The 22327-nt window shown below is 40.4% G+C and overlaps 2 protein-coding genes across 4 annotated transcripts in view; both read left to right on the forward strand.

Annotated features, from left to right (window-relative positions):
• Positions 1-22327, forward strand: part of LOC113010977 (ephrin type-B receptor 1-B) — a 436216-nt gene that overhangs the window by 97094 nt on the left and 316795 nt on the right. The window lies entirely within an intron of this gene.
• gpc5c (glypican 5c) overlaps positions 1-22327 on the forward strand; it is a 106766-nt gene that overhangs the window by 38248 nt on the left and 46191 nt on the right. Inside the window, exons 4-6 of one of the 2 annotated variants that reach the window (XM_026148956.2) lie at positions 842-1005; positions 2069-2125; positions 3843-3959. In XM_026148956.2, the coding sequence (XP_026004741.2) occupies positions 842-1005; positions 2069-2125; positions 3843-3959 (338 nt within the window). The remainder of the gene's footprint in view (positions 1-841; positions 1006-2068; positions 2126-3842; positions 3960-22327) is intronic. The other variant, XM_026148957.2, reaches the window with a different exon arrangement.

The raw sequence follows: 22327 nt of genomic DNA on the forward strand, positions 1-22327 counted from the left end.
TTTAAACACACATGTCGCCAGGATGGATTTGCTTCTCTAAGATTCTAAAGTCTAAATCTTCTTTACTGTAAATTCAAATTACCTTGTTTACCAAGAATGAGGTGGTCACTGACTCTCTTCCGCTGTTTCTTACTGTAAGGCTAAATATTACGTAGTCCTTTTTGGATGTCCTTACACGGTAGAGTGACTCATCTTTCTAGTCAAAGCAATATACGCACTGATCACTGTAAGGAATTGTTTAGTTCAGCTTGCACCAACCATTACAGTCGGTCTCTCTGGCTAATTGAGGCTCACTTAATAACGCTGCCTAGAGGCTTTTAAGCCAATGAGATGTCATTGATTTTATCTATCGTTTTTGCGGCACACGCCCCTTTATTCATGACCCTGCTGTCTCCTCCTCTCTGCCGCTGGCTTTAATAGCCCGCTGGGAATACTTGCCAATGTTTCCAAGTCTGCACACATGCATTCACCTCCATGAAGTAGTGGAATAGTCGGCATTTACTGTCAGACCTCCTGGCAGTAACTCACTCATCAAACTGTTTCTTTCATCGCATCCCTCACTTCATGGCCACTCCTTTCCCATGCTCTCCATTACTCTGAACTTGGCTGTTCCATAGTTCTTTTCACCTTTCTTCCCTCTGTTATCATTCACTTTAATATAGCTGTCCTTCATTTAAAGCGGTGATTGTATGAGTGCGATGAAAGGTATTACCTTAATTGCAAGTAAGTTCTCAGAGTTGTATAGGTGTCAGTGGGTGGTTTCGAAGCCTCACTGCTGTTCCTCCCATAGTTTTATAAGATTTCTTTCTTAACAGGTGTTTGTTATCTGTCCTCCCCACAGGTGGACAAGGTGTGTGACCTGTCTACAGGGGAAGCCACACACATGCATCCTACTAGACCTGAGGTCAAAGCCTCGACACTGACCTTATCTTCTCCTTTTCCATCTTCCCCTTCCTCCCATCCTTCATTAGAGGAGTTGCAGGGGCAGTTAGGTCACTTAAAAAGGTAAGGCAAAGCTACAAACATTCAATCCTTTAGTTAGATTCCAAACTTTACTACTGGCTCTTCATTTTTTACAGTCAATGTTTTTTCTTGTTACTTAGCTACACTACTAGATGGAATGTAAACTCCACTTAAATAAAAATTGACTAGGCCTATATGACACGACCTAAGGGGTTGGCCAGTGTCTATTCACAGCTGTCACTTTTTGCTTTCTTCAAATGGCTAGTTGGATACAATTCACAACCACACACTGTAAATGTAGTGCCTGGTCCAGCTTTTTTGAAAGGGGTTTGCACAGTCCATGCCCTCCACCTGGCCCAGTCTGAGGCAACCATCCTGTGCCCACAGCAGCTGGTAGTGAGGTGAAGTGTGGGTAAGATTAATGTTGACGGACCAACAATTTCCTGTTTACCCAGACAGCCATACCACCAACTCTGCACACTAGCCGGCCTCGATTACATAGCAGCACTCACAAAAACACACACACAGACACCCTCTTGCAGTGTTGTCTACCATGAATCACTGCAGTGATGCCAGCCTAGCTGACAGGTCTGGCCTGGCACTAGCACCACCATTCATGGCAACACAATCCAGCTCACTGCTTGCTGCCAACACTGACCAGCGCACATGTGAGTGCTGACCACATCAGAGGCACGGCAGCACCAAGTGCAGTAAAGGGAGACTCGTGTACAGCTGAAAAATATGAAACATGATAGAGTAAAACAACATTTATATTTATTATATATTTAAATCTTTGCACATGTGCATATGTTTGCATGCATTTGTTTACTGACTTGACAAATTCATTCCATTTACTGTCTCAATTTTGATGTGGTGTGGGGAAAAATAGGTTTCGATTTATATGTGGTATACTCAGTGTCTGCATGTGCATGATTAATCACTCTCTTCCAGGGTCAAATGACTGTCTTTTCTCCCTCTTCCCCGTGTTTCCTGTCATGTCACCCTTTTTTTCCCTTTTTTTCTTTCCCTCAATCCCCATTTCACCTCCCTGCATCCTCCTTGCTTGCAACAATCTCACCGGGACTCCAACTCCCATCATTCCCAGTTCATTCCCTCCGAAACATTTCAAGAAAAATAAACAAAATCTGGAAATCCTCTCTAGGTAAGCATGAACCCAAGAGACACACTTTTTTCTTTTAGAAATGGAAGGTGGTACAGTATTGTGCTAGTATAGATTGTTCAGATACTGCTAACAGGTGATTAACTTTGTGTTTTGGGAGATGGGTGCATATTGCATGTCTTACAAACAGCGGTTTTATCAATGGACTCAACACATTACCCTATATGACCCCATGTGTTTTTAAGCCTCTTTCTCACGGGTGGCGGCAATGTGTGTCCGATCAAAATATCATGCCATTGTTTTGTTCATGATGACAGTGTCTTTATTGATAGCATCTGTTAGCATTTCTGGGAAGCTAAGAAATTACCACACAGCATCATTGAGAAAAATGTGCTGATGCAGTGAAGTGGTCACATTCAAAGCCATTCATTTCCTGCCACCATCAGTATCATCACATGGGTGCAGGTCATGCTTTCATGCTTGTTATTAGCAGTGTTGGGAAGGTTACTTTTAAAATGTATTCCACTACAGATTACAGAATACATGACCCAAAATGTATTTTGTAACATATTCCGTTACGTTACTCAATGAGAGTAACGTATTCTGAATACTTTGGATTACTTAATATATTATCATGCTTTTTTACAACTACATGAATGTACTATTGCTGTGTGATTTATTACTATTACTGAAGGTTACTCGCCATAATACCAACTAGATTTTTAAATCTTAATATAAAATGAGTAACAGTAGGTGGACATTAGGTAAGGCTGCACTTTTTGCAGTCATCTCGTATAGAAGATTATTCGGCGCGTATATAAAACAGGTCCACGGCTCCGAACCGTAGTAAAGTGACCTCTGGCTAATGCGTCGGTTCTGTGTCGGGCTCGTAGCCGAAAACTAGCTTTACTTTGTTGTCTGGGTCAACTTTGCTAGTGAGAGACAGAGAGAGGCGTTGAAAGGCTGCTCCAGCGAAACTTATTGTTTCGGGGGAAAACACGAACACAGCGTACAGTCGAGTCTTAATAGGTTACTTAAAACTGGGCTCGTCAGGCACTCTTCTTGGCTGCAGTGGTTATTATTATATTTACATGCTTCCAGCTCCCGTTTCTGCTCGTTGACAGCTCGTACTTTTCCACTTTTTCTCCCTCCCTCGCGCTCACAGACACATAACGGTTATGGCAGTCCATTCTCCCTACAGCACGGACTACACTGCCCATGAGGCTACATTCTTTAGGGCTATGCCTGTAACACTCTGCCTATAGCCTTCATATTAAATAATTTTTAAAAATATTTCTTTACGTCATTATGAGAGGCGAGATTGAGACACAGGCATTTGAGCCTCTTAATGCGTGTTTTGTTTGGGTTTCCACCGGCGTGGAATTACCAAAAATAGAGATGGCATAGCCTAACATATGAAACAGGAGAAGACCGCCGTGTAATCCCTTTACTTCAGCAAAGTAACTGTATTCTGAATGCCACCTTTTTAAACGGTAACTGTAACGGAATACAGTTACTCATATTTTGTATTTTAAGTACGTAACGGCGGTACATGTGTTCCGTTACTACCCAACACTGGTTATTAGTGTCATTGTACGGAAACACAGTGCCTCACCACCAGCTGCCCCAAAAATGTGACCACTAATGGTACAATTGCACGGTGCAATTCTCAATTTTAAACTTTCAATTTTAAGTGTACTGATTGTGAAGAGGAAGATATACGTCTGTATAAAAATTATACTTGTGGTTTTTTCCCCAGGTATTTTTTGAATACCCTAGATCGCTATAAGTCCTTCTTTGGCATGTTACCAGAGCTTCTATGCGAAGTGGCGAATGATGAGTCCACTTGCTGGAGCAGAGATGGAGTGGTGAAAAGGTAAGAGAAATGTGTTGCGTTAGAGATAAGAGCTTTCTTTTTTGCAAAACGACATTGCAGTATTGCATGGATGCAGGCTTGTTGGTGTTATTTCAAACAGAGATGTAATACCTTGCCTGAGATTTGACAGAAAGTGACCTCTGTGTTTAAGTTTGTGCGCTTGTGTGGAATAATGTTATGAGTCAGCGTGGCTGGCTCTCGCTAATCACTGTGGAAATAAGTAAGTCATTAAATCAGTCTCTGCACTGAATAAATGCAGGCAGCACAAATGGTTGGAAGGCGCTCCTTTCCTTTGTGCTGGAGTCATTTTATGAGTTGTTAACTATGCCTTTCTCTCTTTCCAATAGTTTAAGAGATATTTATTTTTTGCTGATTTATAGGTGTGGCCCTAAAACCCCTTTCCTGTTCATGGTTAAGTACTGTGTGTGGTTATGCATTACTCCATCAGCATAAGAAGAACAGACAAATGATACAGATAACTGAGCCAATGCGAGTCTGTAAATGATTCCCCCTGCTGGATCTGATTCTTAAAAGCTGTGAAAGCTTGGTCCACAATTATGACAAGATTATGTGCTGCTTCTACTGTGGTGGCCTTAAACTGGCCCCCCTTGGCATTTCAACTTAGTGCTCTGTTATGGGAGTATTAGCTTTGACAGTGAAAAACAGAGGACCAAATGATGGCTTCCCCCATGAGTGCTTATCAGATCTTTTGGCCCAGATTGAGGTATGCATTATTTTCTAGTACATGGAACATGGACACGAGTACATGGAATAACATCTTGTGCAGGAATAGATGACTCACATTCTAAGAAGAACCTTTTTATTATCCTCGTTGGATAGCAGTATTTTGATAAAACTCTTCATTGAAGTTAGCTGTACTTTCAAATCTTATTTGTTTTTATTTGGATCTCTTCTTCTCTTCTCTTCTCTTCTCTTCTCTTCTCTTCTCTTCTCTTCTCTTCTCTTCTCTTCTCTTCTCTTCTCTTCTCTTCTCTTCTCTTCTCTTCTCTTCTCTAAGAAGCCAAAGTGTGTGCCACATGCTTGTGATCAGATATACACGAGAAAGCAAAAACTGTGCACGCCATCCATAATTCAACTCCTATACAGGGAGTGCAGAATTATTAGGCAAATGAGCATTTTGTCCACATCTTCCTCTTCATGCATGTTGTCTTACTCCAAGCTGTAGGCTCGAAAGCCTACTACCAATTAAGCATATTAGGTGATGTGCATCTCTGTAATGAGAAGGGGTGTGGTCTAATGAAATCAACACCCTATATCAGGTGTGCATAATTATAAGGCAACTTCCTTTCCTTTGGCAAAATGGGTCAAAAGAAGGACTTGACAGGCTCAGAAAAGTCAAAAATAGTGAGATATCTTGCAGAGGGATGCAGCAGTCTCAAAATTGCAAAGCTTCTGAAGCGTGATCATCAACCAATCAAGTGTTTCATTCAAAATAGTCAACAGAGTCGCTAGAAGCGTGTGGAAAAACCAAGGTGCAAAATAACTGCCCATGAACTGAGAAAAGTCAAGCGTGCAGCTGCCAAGATGCCACTTGCCACCAGTTTGGCCATATTTCAGAGCTGCAACATCACTGGAGTGCCCAAAAGCACAAGGTGTGCAATACTCAGAGACATGGCCAAGGTAAGAAAGGCTGAAAGACGACCACCACTGAACAAGACACACAAGCTGAAACGTCAAGACTGGGCCAAGAAATATCTCAAGACTGGTTTTTCTAAGGTTTTATGGACTGATGAAATGAGAGTGAGTCTTGATGGGCCAGATGGATGGGCCCGTGGCTGGATTGGTAATGGGCAGAGAGCTCCAGTCCGACTCAGACGCCAGCAAGGTGGAGGTGGAGTACTGGTTTGGGCTGGTATCATCAAAGATGAGCTTGTGGGGCCTTTTCGGGTTGAGGATGGAGTCAAGCTCAACTCCCAGTCCTACTGCCAGTTTCTGGAAGACACCTTCTTCAAGCAGTGGTACAGGAAGAAGTCTGCATCCTTCAAGAAAAACATGATTTTCATGCAGGACAATGCTCCATCACATGCGTCCAAGTACTCCACAGCGTGGCTGGCAAGAAAGGGTTTAAAAGAAGAAAAACTAATGACATGGCCACCTTGTTCACCTGATCTGAACCCCATTGAGAACCTGTGGTCCATCATCAAATGTGAGATTTACAAGGAGGGAAAACAGTACACCTCTCTGAACAGTGTCTGGGAGGCTGTGGTTGCTGCTGCACGCAATGTTGATGGTGAACAGATCAAAACACTGACAGAATCCATGGATGGCAGGCTTTAGAGTGTCCTTGCAAAGAAAGGTGGCTATATTGGTCGCTGATTTGTTTTTGTTTTGTTTTTGAATGTCAGAAATGTATATTTGTGGATGTGGAGGTGTTATATTGGTTTCACTGGTAAAAATAAATAATTGAAATGGGTATATATTTGTTTTTTGTTAAGTTGCCTAATAATTATGCACAGTAATAGTCACCTGCACACACAGATATCCCCCTAAAATAGCTAAAACTAAAAACAAACTAAAAACTAGAGATGGACCGATCCGATATTACGTATCGGTATCGGTCCGATACTGACCTAAATTACTGGATCGGATATCGGAGAAAAATAAAAAATGTAATCCGATCCATTAAATATCACAAAAGCAGCTCACAAAACTTGCGACACGCCGTAACTCGCCTCAGAACGTTAGCACGTCGGAGCAGTATGCATCACGTGATAGAGCGGCTGTGGCATGCGGGACCTGTGGTGGTCTGGATAGCATGTGGAGCTTCGCTAGCAACCCGGCATTTCATCTCCGACAAAGTTATCCCCGAGAGAAGTAAAGCAAGTGTGTAAGTCCACCTCTGAATGTTTGTAAAGCATTCCTGCATTAAGCTTAACAAGCGACTGCCTCTTCTTGCTGCTACTTCAATCATGAAACTGCTTAACGATCAGCTGATTGGCTTTTCTGTCGCGAGTCCGTGTCTCTAGTTTGCTTTTGGCCCACTTTGCACCAGAAAGAGGAAACCAGCGGATAAACAACAGCAGCACGTTTAAGCTTGATCAGCTGTTGTTAGAATTTATTTAATATTACTTTCTACTCGAGGATCTTTTTCTACGTAGCTGACGCTGGTAACTGTGCTGGGGCGGATCTAGCAAAGTTTAGCCAGGGGGGCCGATAGGGCATTAACAGGGAAAAGGGGGCACAAAGACATACTTTTCTTTCTTATTCTCATTTAAAATGTCTAGCTTTTAATAAATAATTATCTGACACCCAAAGTTTTAATTTGATGCAAAATGAATAGAAGTCCATTACTGTATATAGTGACTATTAAGTCTAATATATATATACTGTATATACCCTAGTAAGCTATAGTACTTTTTCCTTTGGGAAGGTACTATCTGTGCAGTCTGCAATTTTGTTGAAGAAAGATGTTGAATCTATTTAATATTTCTTGAAAAATAATTGATTTCTGTGCATTTTTTTTCACACTGCATCAAATTAAGGTTGATTACGTCGATTAAGCATCATGAGGTGGAGCGTGAGGGGTGGTTCCCTATTTTTTATTTATTTATTTTTGTTGTTGCTGGGAGTTGGAACCCTATTAGTTAGGTTGCTTAATATTTACGCTAAGTACTCTTTAAAATACCAGAATAGGGAGGATGGTGTAGGTTTAAGTTTATTAGATTGATCAGTATTGCTGAACTATGAAATATTTTTTTTTGCATACAGGTATAACAGAATAGCTTTAGTGTAGTTGTTGTTTTAAACTTGAGTATGAACTTATACAAAATGCAGCAAGATATTTAAAAAACAGCTTTGTTGATTAAAAAACACTATATCGGATTCATATCGGTATCGGCAGATATCCAAATTTATGATATCGGTATCGGTATCGGACATAAAAAAGTGGTATCGTGCCATCTCTACTAAAAACTACTTCCAAAAACATTCAGCTTTGATATTAATGAGTTTTTTGGGTTCATTGAGAACATGGTTGTTGTTCAATAATAAAATTATTCCTCAAAAATACAACTTGCCTAATAATTCTGCACTCCCTGTACAAGAGAGTCTAACTAATGTGGTTGTGATCCTTGTTTGTATTTACTGACAGTGTGTGCGTGTCATTTTACTACTACTACTATGAAGACTATAGATTTTTCAGCAACGGTAATGGGTTATAATAGTTTGTTGTCACACACTCCCTGGTGGGTGCCAGGTCTTTCCTTATGGTGTCAAGTGTTCTTGGTTTGAATAAGAAAACAGTACCCTACTGAGACATTTGGCACAACTCATAAACTGTTCAGCTTGGCCAGTGGCTATTCAGCTAGCCTCTTTCACTGTATCTGACGCAGTTGGCATGTATTACAGTGAAAGGAGGGCAGGACAGGGCATGAAAAGGGTTGCCATTTTGGTGCCGTGGTGCCCCCTGTGCCTTGGAGTGCCCCTGATGAGGGAAGCATGGTGTAGTGATCATGGCGAGGGAAGCCTTGGCAGCATAAAGATCCATTGTGAAGTCAGTGGAGAGGGGCACAGCCCTGCTGTGGGGACCCCCAAAGCCCGGAGGGTGAACAAAGACCCTCCTATGAAGCTGCATGGGAAAGGCTTGGACATCACTGCCATTACTTACTGCCACTACTGACCATGCCTGGGAAAGTTGTATGAAAATGGCAATGAAGTAGAGAGAAATGAAGACAGTGAGAAACAAAGAAGAGAAACGATTTGTTTTAAAAATACAAGAAGATGAAAAAAAAGTATTATCCTTTATGGACATGTGCTGTTGTGTTTGTCCACATGATAGTCTTCTTTCCTGTATGGTGGACACAAAGCCACTCGGGGCTCAGCGGGTTTTCCCAGTGGACAGGACACAGATGCAGACACTCTCACATATCAGTCCACATGGGATCCATATGCTAGTCAACTGCAGGGGAGTCATTCATTCAGACACAATCATAATGTGCTCAGGCAACGAGACACACATCTAAATGTGGAAACTCACACACACATACAGACACACTTCCAAGCTATAATACTTCAAAGTACATCAAAGGCATTTGGGATTGAAATTCCCTTCCTCTCTTTATTCAGCAACTGATAACAGAGTGGCAAGCGGGGGGCAAGCAGTTGTACTTAACAACTAAAAATGTGTTTTGGCAAATGTTCAAAATCTCAGAATATTTACACCGACACAGGTGCGAATACTTTGCTTCAACTTTTCCGGAAAAATAAGCTCAATCAAAATGATCACAGTTTTCTTTTTTTATTTACTATTTTTTTAGGTTAGCCACTCACTCGATAGCTATGGTGGTGTTATTACAAAGTGAAATAACTCACTTTAATTACATAATTACAGGTATGCTTAGAGATACTGTGTGCATGTTTTCACACGATGCTTTATTAATTTTCTTCACTTATCTAATTGTAGTTGGGGGGTTTACTATATTTGACACATAAACTGGATATATTTCAAAACATAAGGGAATCATTTGCTCTGTGAGTATGCTTCTACAAATATTTTAAGAAGTTAACCTGACACAAATCTTAGCCACCTAGTGTTGAACTCTTCCAAGCGATTTTTGGTCTGTCTGTTATTTATTATGGCAACCCCTGCCGAACAGCGTGGCTTCTTTAATCTGAAGGAGGCTGAAAGGCACACATGTCTGAAAAAAACAGCTCCAGCTGGTAATTAGACTGTTTCAGAAAAGAGATGGAGATACTTGCATACAATACTTCTGTGAGAAAAACAAACTGTTTCATACTAGCTGTCCCTTCATGGATCCTAGCGTCCTCATGTTAAGGAGGATGCTACCATGCTACACATGTTACCATGGCATCTAAACATGCTAAACATGTTAGCATGACAGCAATGCTAACATGATCCCTTATCCAACTTAGGGTTGCAGGTGTGCTGAAGCCTATTCCAGTTGTCATACGGTAAGAAGTGGGGTACTTCCTGGAAAGTTCCCAGTCTATCACAAGTCTAACACAGAGAAACAATAATTCAGACTCAGCTGCTCCCTTTAGGGGTCGCTACAGCAAATCATCTGTCTCACAATTCAAGGATAAGAGTTCGCATCTATAGTTAGCTAACCTAACAGGCATGTCTTTGGACTTTAGAGAGAACCCACGGAGGTACAGCAAAAACATACAAATACCACACAGAAAAAACCCCAGTCGCCAGCGGGTACAAACCTTAAACTCTCTTCCTGTGAGGCAACAGTGCTAACCATCACACGACCACGTTCCCTGCAGTCAGAAATCATTGTGTTTATTGCATAGCCCACTCTCTCTGCATTGGCCTTTATGAGGAGCAATAATCATTGCAACAGTAACAGTAAATCCCACAAACCCCCATTGGTTTTTTTTTTAAATGCAATATTCATGTATACCTAACTTATTCATATTTATACTATAAGTGCATCCTCATTGCTATGGAATTCTGCAGAGAGAGGTGTAGGTGCTTTTTAGTGTATTATTCTAATTATTATAAAAGTTTTTTAAGAATAGATAATTCTATCACTTATATTATATGACCCAATACAAACGATTCCACTGTATTGGGAGTAGCTCAAGAGATGGTCCACGTACAATACAGCAGTGTGAGTCTTTCTGAATGCCTTGCATTTTTATAAGGTTATGACAATCCATTTGTTTATCATTTTGACATCTGGAATCCATTCTGTTATTGCAGAGAGTAACAGAGAGAGCGCTGCGCTGGGCAAAACGTTCACCCCTCATGCTCTCACTCGTTTTTCTTCACGCCTTCTGGTCCCATCCAGTTATAGCCTTCTCTGTGTCTGTCTCTCGGGTTAGGAGAGTTCAGTTCCAAAAAATGCGAGCGAATTGGATAATGAAAGAGGGAACTATAAATTAATGACCATATGCAGAGGGAAGACATTCCCCGCTTTGTGTGCAGTCTGTGTGCTTCACATATGTGCCTCAAGACCTGTGTTTTGGTGACAAGCAGGACGATAGAAGTTTGTTGTATTTAAAATGTAAAGTTGCAATAATATGATAAAGCAGACATGGTGGAATTGTGAGAGTCATGATTTGTTTGCAGAGAAAAAGTGGAGCATTTTGGAAATTGCCTACATATGTTTACATTTTCTGCCTCTACACCTACCCTTTAACCCTTTGCCATTGTGTGCAACAGCTTCCCTTTTTACTACCTCAATTCCCCTATTCTACTTCCTAAGCTCTTATTCAGCAGCCCCTTCCTTTCCCATAACCCTGGTCTACTTCCTGGGACCTTAGTATGACCCACGCTGCATTGCTTTGACTCTTTTCTCTTTGGGCCTGCGTCTTTGTGGTGTGGGTGTGTATATGTGTGCACACTCGAGAGAAAGAGAAAACAACAGTGATCATATTTCAGTATTTGTGAGGTATTTATACTCTCTGAAGAAATGCTTGGATTCTGAGTTTGGATTCATGGATTTTCTAAAAATGGGGACAAGTTTAGATGTCAGCAGATGTAATTCTGTTGGCATATACAGCTATTTGCCAATGTGGTTCCTGCATGAAAAGTGTTTATGAGTTTCAGTCTCTTCAAGTTTTGGTTTTATGGTGTGCCTTGAGCACACTGTATATTTATAAAGTTTCTTTCCAACTTCTTTCAGTCTTATTCTGATTGTTTTTATAGAGGAGATGCAACTTCTCCCTTAGAGTCAGTCAGTGCACTCGGTTGAGCTAATATAATTAAATTTCCACAATAGATTGGCATGTTTTACTGGAGCAATTCCTACTGGGCGAGGTAGACACTGTGCACTCACTAACCTCAGTGCTTGCCCACTGGCAAGGCATCAAACTCATAGCAGAAGAGAAAGGATGAGAAGGAGAGGATATGTGTGGTGGGGAGAGGGTTAAGGAAGTATGAAAGAGAAAACAGTGGATGGAATGGCAGATGAACTCATGGATAGTTGAGGGGGGAAAGGAAGATATAGGTCAGTGGCAGCAGGAAGCAGCGGCTTAAGGAGAACCCTCTGTCTTTGTGGCTTAATTCACTCTATGAGCCTGTTTGAAGTTTGCACTGTTTCTCTGGTTGGCAGCCAATAGTGGTCAGTGTGTCACTGTCTTCTGTGTGTGTTTGAGAGTACTGTGCATTCAAGAAATTCGGTTCAGTTTGACATTTAAGTGTAAAGAACTAGTGAAGAAAGGACAAAGAAAGCTTAAATCTCCATGATGTCAACACCGCTGCAATATGCAGTTAAATGGACCAAAAGGGGATGCATTTGAAACAAAGTTTTATTGTACGGTATCGGAGTGCCTTGAACGACTTTACAGTTACTCAGTGAAGCTCTTATTTACATTCACTCACTTAGCATACACTCCATGATTATCATGTTACAGTGTCACAACTCTGTGCATATCTATTGTTAAAGAACTTATAATGAGAATTCACTTACTTTTTGCTTTAATATAATAAAATCCAAGGTCACAGCATGTGTCACAGTTATATTTATAGAGTTTTACCACACCAAACAGTTGTTTTGCCATTCAGTGCTACACATGTGCGACTGCGACATGTTGTTATGAAAGGGACATACTGCAGAGAAAACAAAGACAAAACTTTATCTCAAGTAATACAGTCCACAGTAAGAGACAGTTATATCAGAACTACACACTCATATTCTCATGTTCAATGTAAAGTTTGCACTAATCAGCGTTATAGAAAATCTACTCCAGGCAGACATATCATATCTATGTGGCCACATGATGATGGTGGCTATATGGATTTCACAATTTTTGTTGTCTGCTGACAGCACACATACAGTACTGTAGAAAAGTCTTGAGCCAACTTTCATTCTTTCCTCATATTTTGCTTCCAAGGAGCCAGGCGTTCTTGTAATTTTTTAACGTGATCTTGAGCAATAGTTCTTCGTTCTTTCTGAAGTGTTTTTTCTTTCTTTTCTGTCTTTTTATTTTTTTACCCGTGCATTTTCAGATGAATGCTTTTTTCTTCATTTATTAATCCACTTAACACTGACCTATAAATTATTCAAGCGTAAAAGAGACAAATAACTCAAGGAGTGCAATATTGTTGTGTCTGCACATAACAGGCAACTTAACGAAGAATCAATTTTAAATTCGAAATCATTTATCTGTATTTCAGGTTCGAGACCACACCTCATACAGTCCTCTTCCAGTTCTCTGCCTATATATGCCCCCCCTGCACACATCATTCATATTTCTCTGGTTAAATCAGCAATAAATGCCAAAGACAACGCATTGTGACAGGCATGAAATAGTAATTTTACACCAAGAAGGTGAGGAGCTAGAGTATCTGAAAGTTGTGTCTTTAAGAAATAGGCTAAAAATCCAACAAAGACCTATAGTCATGGGTGCACATAAGTGGTCCGCAGGTGTGCATTCACTGTCAAAATAAAAGACGCGCACCAGATAAGAAGTTGCAACGCGCGTTTGTGTACATATAAAAGGCACTGTTTTTGTCCACTAGAGTGGGATTTTCACGGCATATTCTGCACCACATCTCTGTGCGTTCATCATTTGTTTGAAGCCAGCTCACCTCCCGCAGCCACTTTTCCGAGAATACACTTCTTTTGCGGTTCGGACTCCTTCTGACATTTCTTTGGAGGTGGAGGAACACCAAAGCAATTGCTTAAAGGAGCTTGCTTCTTCGACATCTTTAAGAGTTCTAAACAAATGTCTGTCCTCCTCCAGAAAATCGTATGTACACAAACGCGCATTGCAACTTCTTATCTGTGGCGCGTCTTTTATTTTGACAGCAAATGCGCACCTGCGGACCACTCACTCGTTAGAATTGGTCTCAGTGGAAGGGTAGTTGACAAAATGCCATTCATAAAGCAGGAAAAATAAGGAGAAAAGGATCTGAGCTGAAATTCACTGGCAACAGTGAATTGGAGTGATGAATCAAAGTGACCAGTTTTTGGTTTAAATTGTTGTCAATATGGACAGAAGAGGTCAGAAGAGATGTACAACAATGAGTGTCTACAACTTTATGTAAAACAAGGTGGAGGTTCTGTCATGATTTGGGGATACTTTACACAGAAAAGTACTGTCAGATTTTGATCCACCATCAGTACTATCTGGAAAGCATCAGAGTGGCAGCAACTACATTTTTCACCATACAGATGATCTCAAAGGCACCACTAATGAAGTAAAGGCATGCATGGTTAGAGTGGAACTCTATCAGTCATGGATTAACCTCTCTAGAGCCAGGACCTCAACTTTATTGAAGCAGTGTGATATCTATAAAGATAGAGGTCAGAACAAAAGGCAGCCAACATCCTTCAAGTAGCCTGGAGAACAACTCCTGAAGGCTACTTCAAGAAATATCAAGGAAGCTTACTAAGAAAGTTCTGGCTGCTTTGAGTCTAGCTCTGTTATCGCCTTGTATTGTGTATTTTATTTTATATTTGCACGTTTCAATAAATCACTGCAGCTATTTGAAGACATGAGGGGTAGCTTAAGTACTGTAATACATCCAACACACAACTGCATCACACAGTGTGATCAAATTTGACTTTCAGAGCTAAGCACCTCTGTCATAACTATTTATAGAAACACTTTTATCATTTTTCCCAACAGATTCATCAGACCTTGCACATAAAATCCAGACCTGACCTAGGCAAGACATTGATATATATGTACACATATATCTTCCTACTGTATGAGGTAATGTTTACCTGTAGGCCTAAATTTAGGGCATACAGTGAGTATTGGCAACATTCCCTGTAGAGTTTTTGTGTAAATGTGAGTACAAGTTTCAGTTTCCAGTGAGTGTTTTTTACAATCAAAGTGAGAATGTGAGCAAGATGTCTGCTTTGAGTCTAGTTACAAGTTTAAGAGTTATGCCAAGCTTTTACTGAAACCCACTGCAAAGGTATATGAATTTAAAATGAAAAAGAATGACCGGCACGGGAGGAGAGAAGGAAAGCTAACAAAACCAGCTCTGTACAAACAACAAAAGTACAGTCCACTACTGTGGAGGCTGTTGTGTGTGCCTGTGATCTGTGTTCAGTGTGTGTATGTGGTAACCTGAAACCACAGGGAAAACGTTCCTAGAATTCCTGGTGGGTTTGGTGTCATGGCTCGCTCACTGGAACCCCCTGAGTGGTGCTGGGAATGCGGCCTCTCCACGGAAGAGCAACAGAATAAAGGGAAAGTCCCGCCCTATTTTCATACATTCATATACACTTGCTGCCATGTAAATGCATGCACGCACACACACCAATTAAGGAATATATACATGAAATAAAGGTAAAGGAGAACACTTCTGAAAACAAATTCATGAACTATATATTCAAAATATATTTGACTAGTTTCTATGTCTTGACCTAATCAAACCAAACTAGTTCTTGTCCCAATGAGAGATATGGTGAGAGAAAAAAATATGCAGGGTGCTGAAGAAGCTGAATTGTGCTTAAAAGAGGTGAAGAAACAGAACTGTATGCTAAAAACAGGTGAAAAAGCTGAAATTTTGATGAAAGAACAGAGGAGGCTGAAATTTTTTAGGCTACTCATCTCACTGAGCCAAACTGGATCTCAAGTAACTGAAAAAAGGTGAAAAAGCTGAAAATTCTGTTGAAAAGATGTGTACTTTTTGAATTTTTTTCTGAAAAGAGATGAAGAAACAAAAAAATTGGGCTGAAAAGAGGTGAAGAAAAAGAAATTTGTGCAGAATAGAGTTGAAGAGGCTGAAATTTGTGCTGAAAAGAGGTGAAAATGCTGAATGTTCAGCAAAAAAGAGATAAGGAACCTGAAATTTGTGCTGAAAAGAGCAGAAGAGGCTGAAATTGTGCTGAAAAGAGGTGAATCAGCAGAATGTTTTGCTGAAAAGAGGTTAAGAAGCGGAACTTTGTGCTGAAAACAGGTGAATTAGCAGAATTTCTTCGAAAAAAAGAGGTAAAGAAGCTGAAATTTGTGCTGAAATTAGCTGAAGAATCTGGAATTTGTGCTGAAAAGAGGTGAAAACACTGAAAATTTTGCTGAAAAGTGGTGAAGAAGCTGACATTTGCATTGAAAAGAGTTGAAAAGATTTAACTTTTAACTGAAAAAAATGTTGCCATAAGCGGGACTCGAACCCCGCCCTCCTGCTCTGAGAACGGCTGCTCATCTCACTGAGCTAAAACATGAATCAGCCCAGCAGGCAAAACTGATGATGTGGTCCCATTCAGCAAAATGGGCCAAAAAATGGCATGAAAAGCTTAATATCTCAAAAAGTATAAAAGTTATGAGCACCAAAAGATACAGCAGGAATTAGCAGAAGGAGCAGAACAGTTTAAAGTTTGAATGGTGAAAATCGGCTGAAAACTGAGGGAGTAGTTAACCAGCAAAGGTCTGAGCAACTAGAATAATAAGGTAGAAGAATAAAGAGAAACAGGAACTCACAATTATGATTTTGGATCCAAGTGATAAATGAAAACTGGATCTGGTTCATAATATAACTGCCAGATTTGATCAGTGATATAAGGTGTTGACTTGGCTGCTTCACAAATGGCCCCCTGCTGAGGAGAATCAACAGCACTCAGTTTAACAGAGCTCCAGTTAGCTAATTTCTTTTCTTCTGTTAGCCAGAAACAAAAGATTAACACAATCAACCCTTTGGCCATAACTGTTAAATAATAATAGTAGCTTGTAATTCAGGTACTAGGTCAAACGGCATACAATCATAGACTTACAATGTATTTAAGCAAGCGAACCTCAATACAACACTTAATTGATGGGTGTGCTGTGCCTAGGTGAGCTAACAGAGTGCAGTAGGCATCAGATAAGAGTCCAGTAGCTGACTGTATGTGGGGGAGGGACACACAGAGCTCATTTATTAATCCCAGTAACATGTGAAATTATGTGGTTTGACCAATTTCCCTAATGATATGATAACAAAAATTTAAAAAGATAAAAGATAAAAATTAGCATTTTTAGCTCACAGTTGGCCTGCAGTTGTTGGGACTGTTGCCACGCATCAGGAGTTTTGGGTTAAACCTGCTGGCTGGGGCATTCTGTGTGTCCTCGCTGTGCTTCTATTGGTTCTCTCTAGGTACTCAGGCTTCGTATCACAGTGTGAGAACATGCTTGTTAGGTTAACTGGTGTTTCCAAATCAGCAGTAGGTATGGATGTGAGTGTGATTTGTTGTCTGTCCGTGTTAGCCCTGCGATAGACTGTTGACCTGTCCAGGGTGTGCCCTGCCTCTTGCCCAGTAACAGCTCATATATCCTCCAGCTCCCCGTGGCGTTCAGCTTCATCAGTGGTGATGGTGCAGTCGTGCTTCCCTTTAGGTTTTAAAGTGGGGCTAATTTCAGGTTAGGATCTGGCTCAAGGACATGAGTAAAGGTACTATCACACACTGCAACAAGGAGAGAGACAGCACAAGTTTGTAAGAGTAGAAAAAGTAGCTTACTTCACCAAAGACACAAATAACTTAGCATAGAGAGAGCGGAACAAAACAGAACACATGCAGACAAGCCTGGTTGAGAGGAATCTCCCCTGAGAGTGCCAGAGTCAGACTGCAGAAGGATTGAGGTTTCAAAGGCCAATGCAGTGCAGTGCCTCTAGTCACTTCCTGTAAGCTGGAGCACAGCACATAGAACCTTAAAGCCTGAGTGCCTTAGGATTTTCACAGTGCTACTTACTTACTTCATGAAGATTAGAAATGTGCTTTGGCCCAGATAATTAAGTGATTTGCAACACATGCAGCAGTGCTTTTAAAATATCTCCTGTAATGAACTATAAGTCAGAATACAATAACATCTATTTGCATATCTGTGTAAAATCAAGATTTTGACATTACTAAAGTCCCAAAAGACCACCAGCTTGACGAATGATAATGAAATCACAGACACCTAAGAAGATTAATTCCTTATTAAAGCTATTCACATATGCCTGCTCATGACAAACATGATAGCTATGGCTGGGAATTCTGCCAAGAAAGCCATTTTGTCAATGTGTTTGTCAGTGCTACCATCTGCGTGACTTCATTTGGATAACACCTCCCTGAACTTTGCCCTTCTTCTTTTTGCCTGCAGTACAGTCACTCTGTTTTACTTCTTGACTTTTACAAGAGTTTGCACAACATTGTGATATATATATGTTATTCTGGTGTCAGTAAGCTGCACTTAGAGCTGACTCCTTCTATTGGTCAATCGCTATTGATATATGAGTGCTTGTGGGTTATCTATCTGTATATTGATTGCATATAGACACAGTGAATGTACTTTGTGGCCGTCTGTGCATGCTCTGAGTGGGTGTGCATAGGTTCATGACAGACGATGGGTTTGACTCCCATGTGCCCTTTGCGGCAGCAGAGAATCTGAACCACGACCTCCTCCGTCAGCACTCCCACAAATCCCCTCTACTCTGTACGTGGGTATGTCTGCATATGAAGATGTGTTTTTTTTTAATGCCTTGAACATTACCACTTAATGCCCTTTACATATACAGGGAATATGGAGGCCTACAGTACAGTATGTGACATTATCCCTTCCTCTTTTTTTTGTCCTTGTGTCTTATATATTTTGGTCACTGAACCTTTATGTGAACACAAAGCCAGCTTTTACATACATATGAAAAATATAAAATGTGGATTGTGCAGATTCAGCTTACGAGTGGTGGACCCCATGACTGGGTTTTAGTTTACCCTGGAGCTGTCAACCTTAAGCATTAGATCACACCATTCTGACCCGGATTAGACAGACAGACAGACAAACAGGTGGTCGAACCACCCCAGAGGATCATGGTCCACTCCACCCGTCTGTCCTCTGTGGCATAGTTTACCCTCCTGGCTCTGCTCCTGCCTGCCCTTGTCTGCCTTCCAAACACCAACTGCCCCACTAGCTTCCCCCCAGACCTCTGGCCTCAGTTATCCATGCTCTCCTCGGCATGTAGGCATGTGACTGGAAGGAGGGGTTACATTCATCAAATTAGGTCTGGCAACAGTTTCTTTTTTCACACATTCACTCTTCTTTCTTTCTTTCTTTCTTTCTTTCTTTCTTTCTTTCTTTCTTTCTTTCTTTCTTTCTTTCTTTCTTTCTTTCTTTCTTTCTGTATTATATTATGTGCATTTACGCCTGAGTTGGATCCCACTCATGTTTTCAGCTCTCTGTCACTTCCTCTTTTGTTCATCCTTCATCCCATTGTTGCTAATGCACATACATGATATTCTTGAACTGTGACTAGTGACTTATCTACGCGACCATGTGAAATGTGTATTGGGCAATGCTACCACCTACTGGTAGAATAGAATAGAATAGAATAGCTCTTTATTGTCATTGTTACAAAAACAATGGCAGTTTGGCGTGGGGGGGGGGGGGGGGTGCTGTTGCAACTATAATAAATAGTGTTATAATAACTACAGTTTAAAGAGGTAGGAATGTTGGTTGCATTAAAGTATACATAGAAATATGGATTATAAATAAGGTGTAATGGCCATGAGTGTTGGCAGTGCAGTTATCCTCCAATCAGGGTGTCTGCCAATGTCTGCCAGCCTGTGGGTAAAGACTTCTGTTGAGTCTGTTTGTCTTCGTCCTGATGGACCTGTACCATTTACCAGAGGGAAGTGGGGAAAAAAGTGAGTGTCCAGGGTGCGAGGGGTCTTTGATGATGATGTTGGCTTTCTGCTGAAGTCTGCCTTTATAAATGTCTCTGAGGGGGCTTAGTGAGGTGCCAATTGCCCACTCTGCTGCCCTCACCACCCGCTGCAATTTCCTCTTGTCCTCCGCGGTGCAGCAGTTGAACCAGAGTGTGCAGCAGTAAGTCAGAAGACTCTCGATGGTGGAGCGGTAGAAGTTTACTACAGTCTCTGGGGTAACTGGGCCTGATGTAGTTTCCTGAGAAAGTACAGCATTAGTTGTGCTTTCCCTACCTGGTGGAAAATGTTTGTATTAGGCATTTGTACTATAAGTCACTTGGCTTATACTTCTTGTAATAGGTTCTATTGATTCAGAACTTCTATATCCTTCATTAAACTTTAGGATCTTAGTGATTACGGTACTGTGAAAAAGTCTTGAACCACCTTCTTAATATTTTGTTTCCAAGGAGCCAGACTTTCCTGTAATTTCTTTAAAATGGTCTTGGGCAGAGGTTCTCTAGTCTCTAGTCTCTAGATTTGTCAGCATTGGCTCCTTTTTTACTAATTTTTTGTCCAGTCCTGACCAATTGTTTGTTTTGTTCGATAAACCACTTAACAGTGACATGTGAGTCATTCAAACACACACACAAAAAACTAAACTGATGAACCAGTGTTATGTCAACACATAACAGGCAACTTAGCCAAGAAACATTTTAGGCTGCATCATTGTTACAAGCAACCTGTCACAAAAACACATAAATTATGTCCATAAAAAAACAAAATAGGGAAACTCGAGGACAAAAGAATAAGTGACAAGCCTAAAAAATCTGCATTAGATGACCAGTATCTGAAGGTTATGTCTTTATGAGATGGGGAAGAAAAGACCTGGGAGATGCATCCTGCCCATCAGTTGATTGACCTACTGTCTGCCAAACCTTCATTAGTGGTGTCAGTGCCAAGAAACCATTTGTAAAGAAGGAAAACAGGGAGAAAAGGCATGAATATGCCAAATCACACAAGAAATCGACTACAAATCTGTGACAACAGGTCTGATGGAGTGATGAATCCAAATGTGAAACCTAAATCATCATCAGTCTGTACAGAGGAGGTTAGGAGAGAGGTATGACCGTTAGTGTCTATAGCTGGCTGTAAAACACAGCACTGCCACGATTTGGGGCTGTGGTCTTGGGGATCTTAATTTTAATTGTGAAAATGTGCTAAAATTTTGATACACCATGGAATACATCCTGGAAAACATCTGATTGGCAACAGGTTCATTTTTAAGCATGAAAATGATGCCGAGCACACTGCAGTGAAAACATGCCTGGATAGACAAACACACAATGGAGCATCAGTCATGGATTGGCCTCCCCAGAGCCACGACCTCAACGCTACTGAAGCATCTTGACATAGAACAGAACAAACGGCAGTCAAAAACCAACGAAGAGCTTTGGGTGTTCTTCATGAAGCCTGGAGAACTATTCCTTAAGGCTACTTAAAGAAGTGACAAGAAAGCTAGCCCAAGAAAGTTCAAACTGTGTTGAAGAATAAAGGTCATACCAAATATTGACTTTCAATACTCTGTTTTTGTCTTATAAACCACTGCACCTGTTTCCTATCTTCCTAACAAAATTCAAAGCAATGATTGTGATTCAGGACTTTTACACAGTATTGTAATTCTATTGCTTTGAAAACAGTTTGTATTTGTAGTTTGTAAGAAATACAAAGAAAAGTGTATGTGACTTTTCAAATGTGCAAAAAATAGTTTTCTCTGTCAGGAAGTGATGCTTGCCTGCTTGTGATTTTCGTGTGTGGGCATCCTGGACATGACATTCGTGTTCCTCCAATCTAATGGGGCTGCATTATGTTTTCCCAGAAGTCTGTGTGGTCTATTGAGTCAGCCTACAGTATGTCTGTTGGTACATCGAGGCAGGCGACACACTGAGGTGGAGAACAGTTACACCCAGTGACAGACACACTCAGGCCTGGGAATGTCCTCAAAGCAAACCACGGGCCAATTATAGCTGTAATCTATATAATTGCCACCAGAGGCTATTAAAGCTTTAAACTCCATAGCTGTACTGTATGTTTCCATTTGTCTGTCTCTAAAACTAGAGACAGACTTTGACAAATGGCCACCATTTATTTTGTAATTTGTTTAACTTTCATGTAACCAAGAAATGACATAAATTTGTAGTTGTTGAATGAGAACATAGTGGCCCTTCCACTTAGAGGAAAATAAAAACGTCAATTTAAATTTCGTTGCTTTAATGTTAATTATTTGGTTTAGTACAAGTGGAAAATAAATAATAACAAAATCGCATTTTGCAGGTTTCTTTTCTTTTTTGTCATAGAAATTGTATTTTTTTTTTAAAACAATTGAACTTAATGAGAATTTATTGTATGATTTCTTAAAAAGGAGCTTTTGCATATTTTCCTGGAAACATGGTCTCTATAAACAGCTTTAAAAATTATGAATCATAAACTGTTCTGCAAACACAGGCTGTAATAAGCTTATTTGACTTGTGAATTGCATTTAAAAGATTAAATATCGTTTGTTTAAAATTTGTTTGACAGAGACCTGAAAGTCTCTGCTCCACAGCTGGTTCCAGTTATACAAGCACAGAGAAAGAAGTTAGATTTTTTTTATTATTATTATTAAGACTGTAAGACTCATGAATGACAGACTGGAATATAAGCTTCAAAGGAAATTATGCTGATATACGTCAATGGAATAACAGTATCAGTTCTGTCATACCCTCAGCTTATTCTTAAAGCTCAGAATATTGATGCTTCATTGGATGCTGGATGCTTTCAGTACATAAT

This window comes from Astatotilapia calliptera, chromosome 18 (assembly GCF_964374335.1).
Source record: "Astatotilapia calliptera chromosome 18, fAstCal68.1, whole genome shotgun sequence".
In the NCBI taxonomy this organism is placed as follows: Eukaryota; Metazoa; Chordata; class Actinopteri; order Cichliformes; family Cichlidae; genus Astatotilapia; species Astatotilapia calliptera.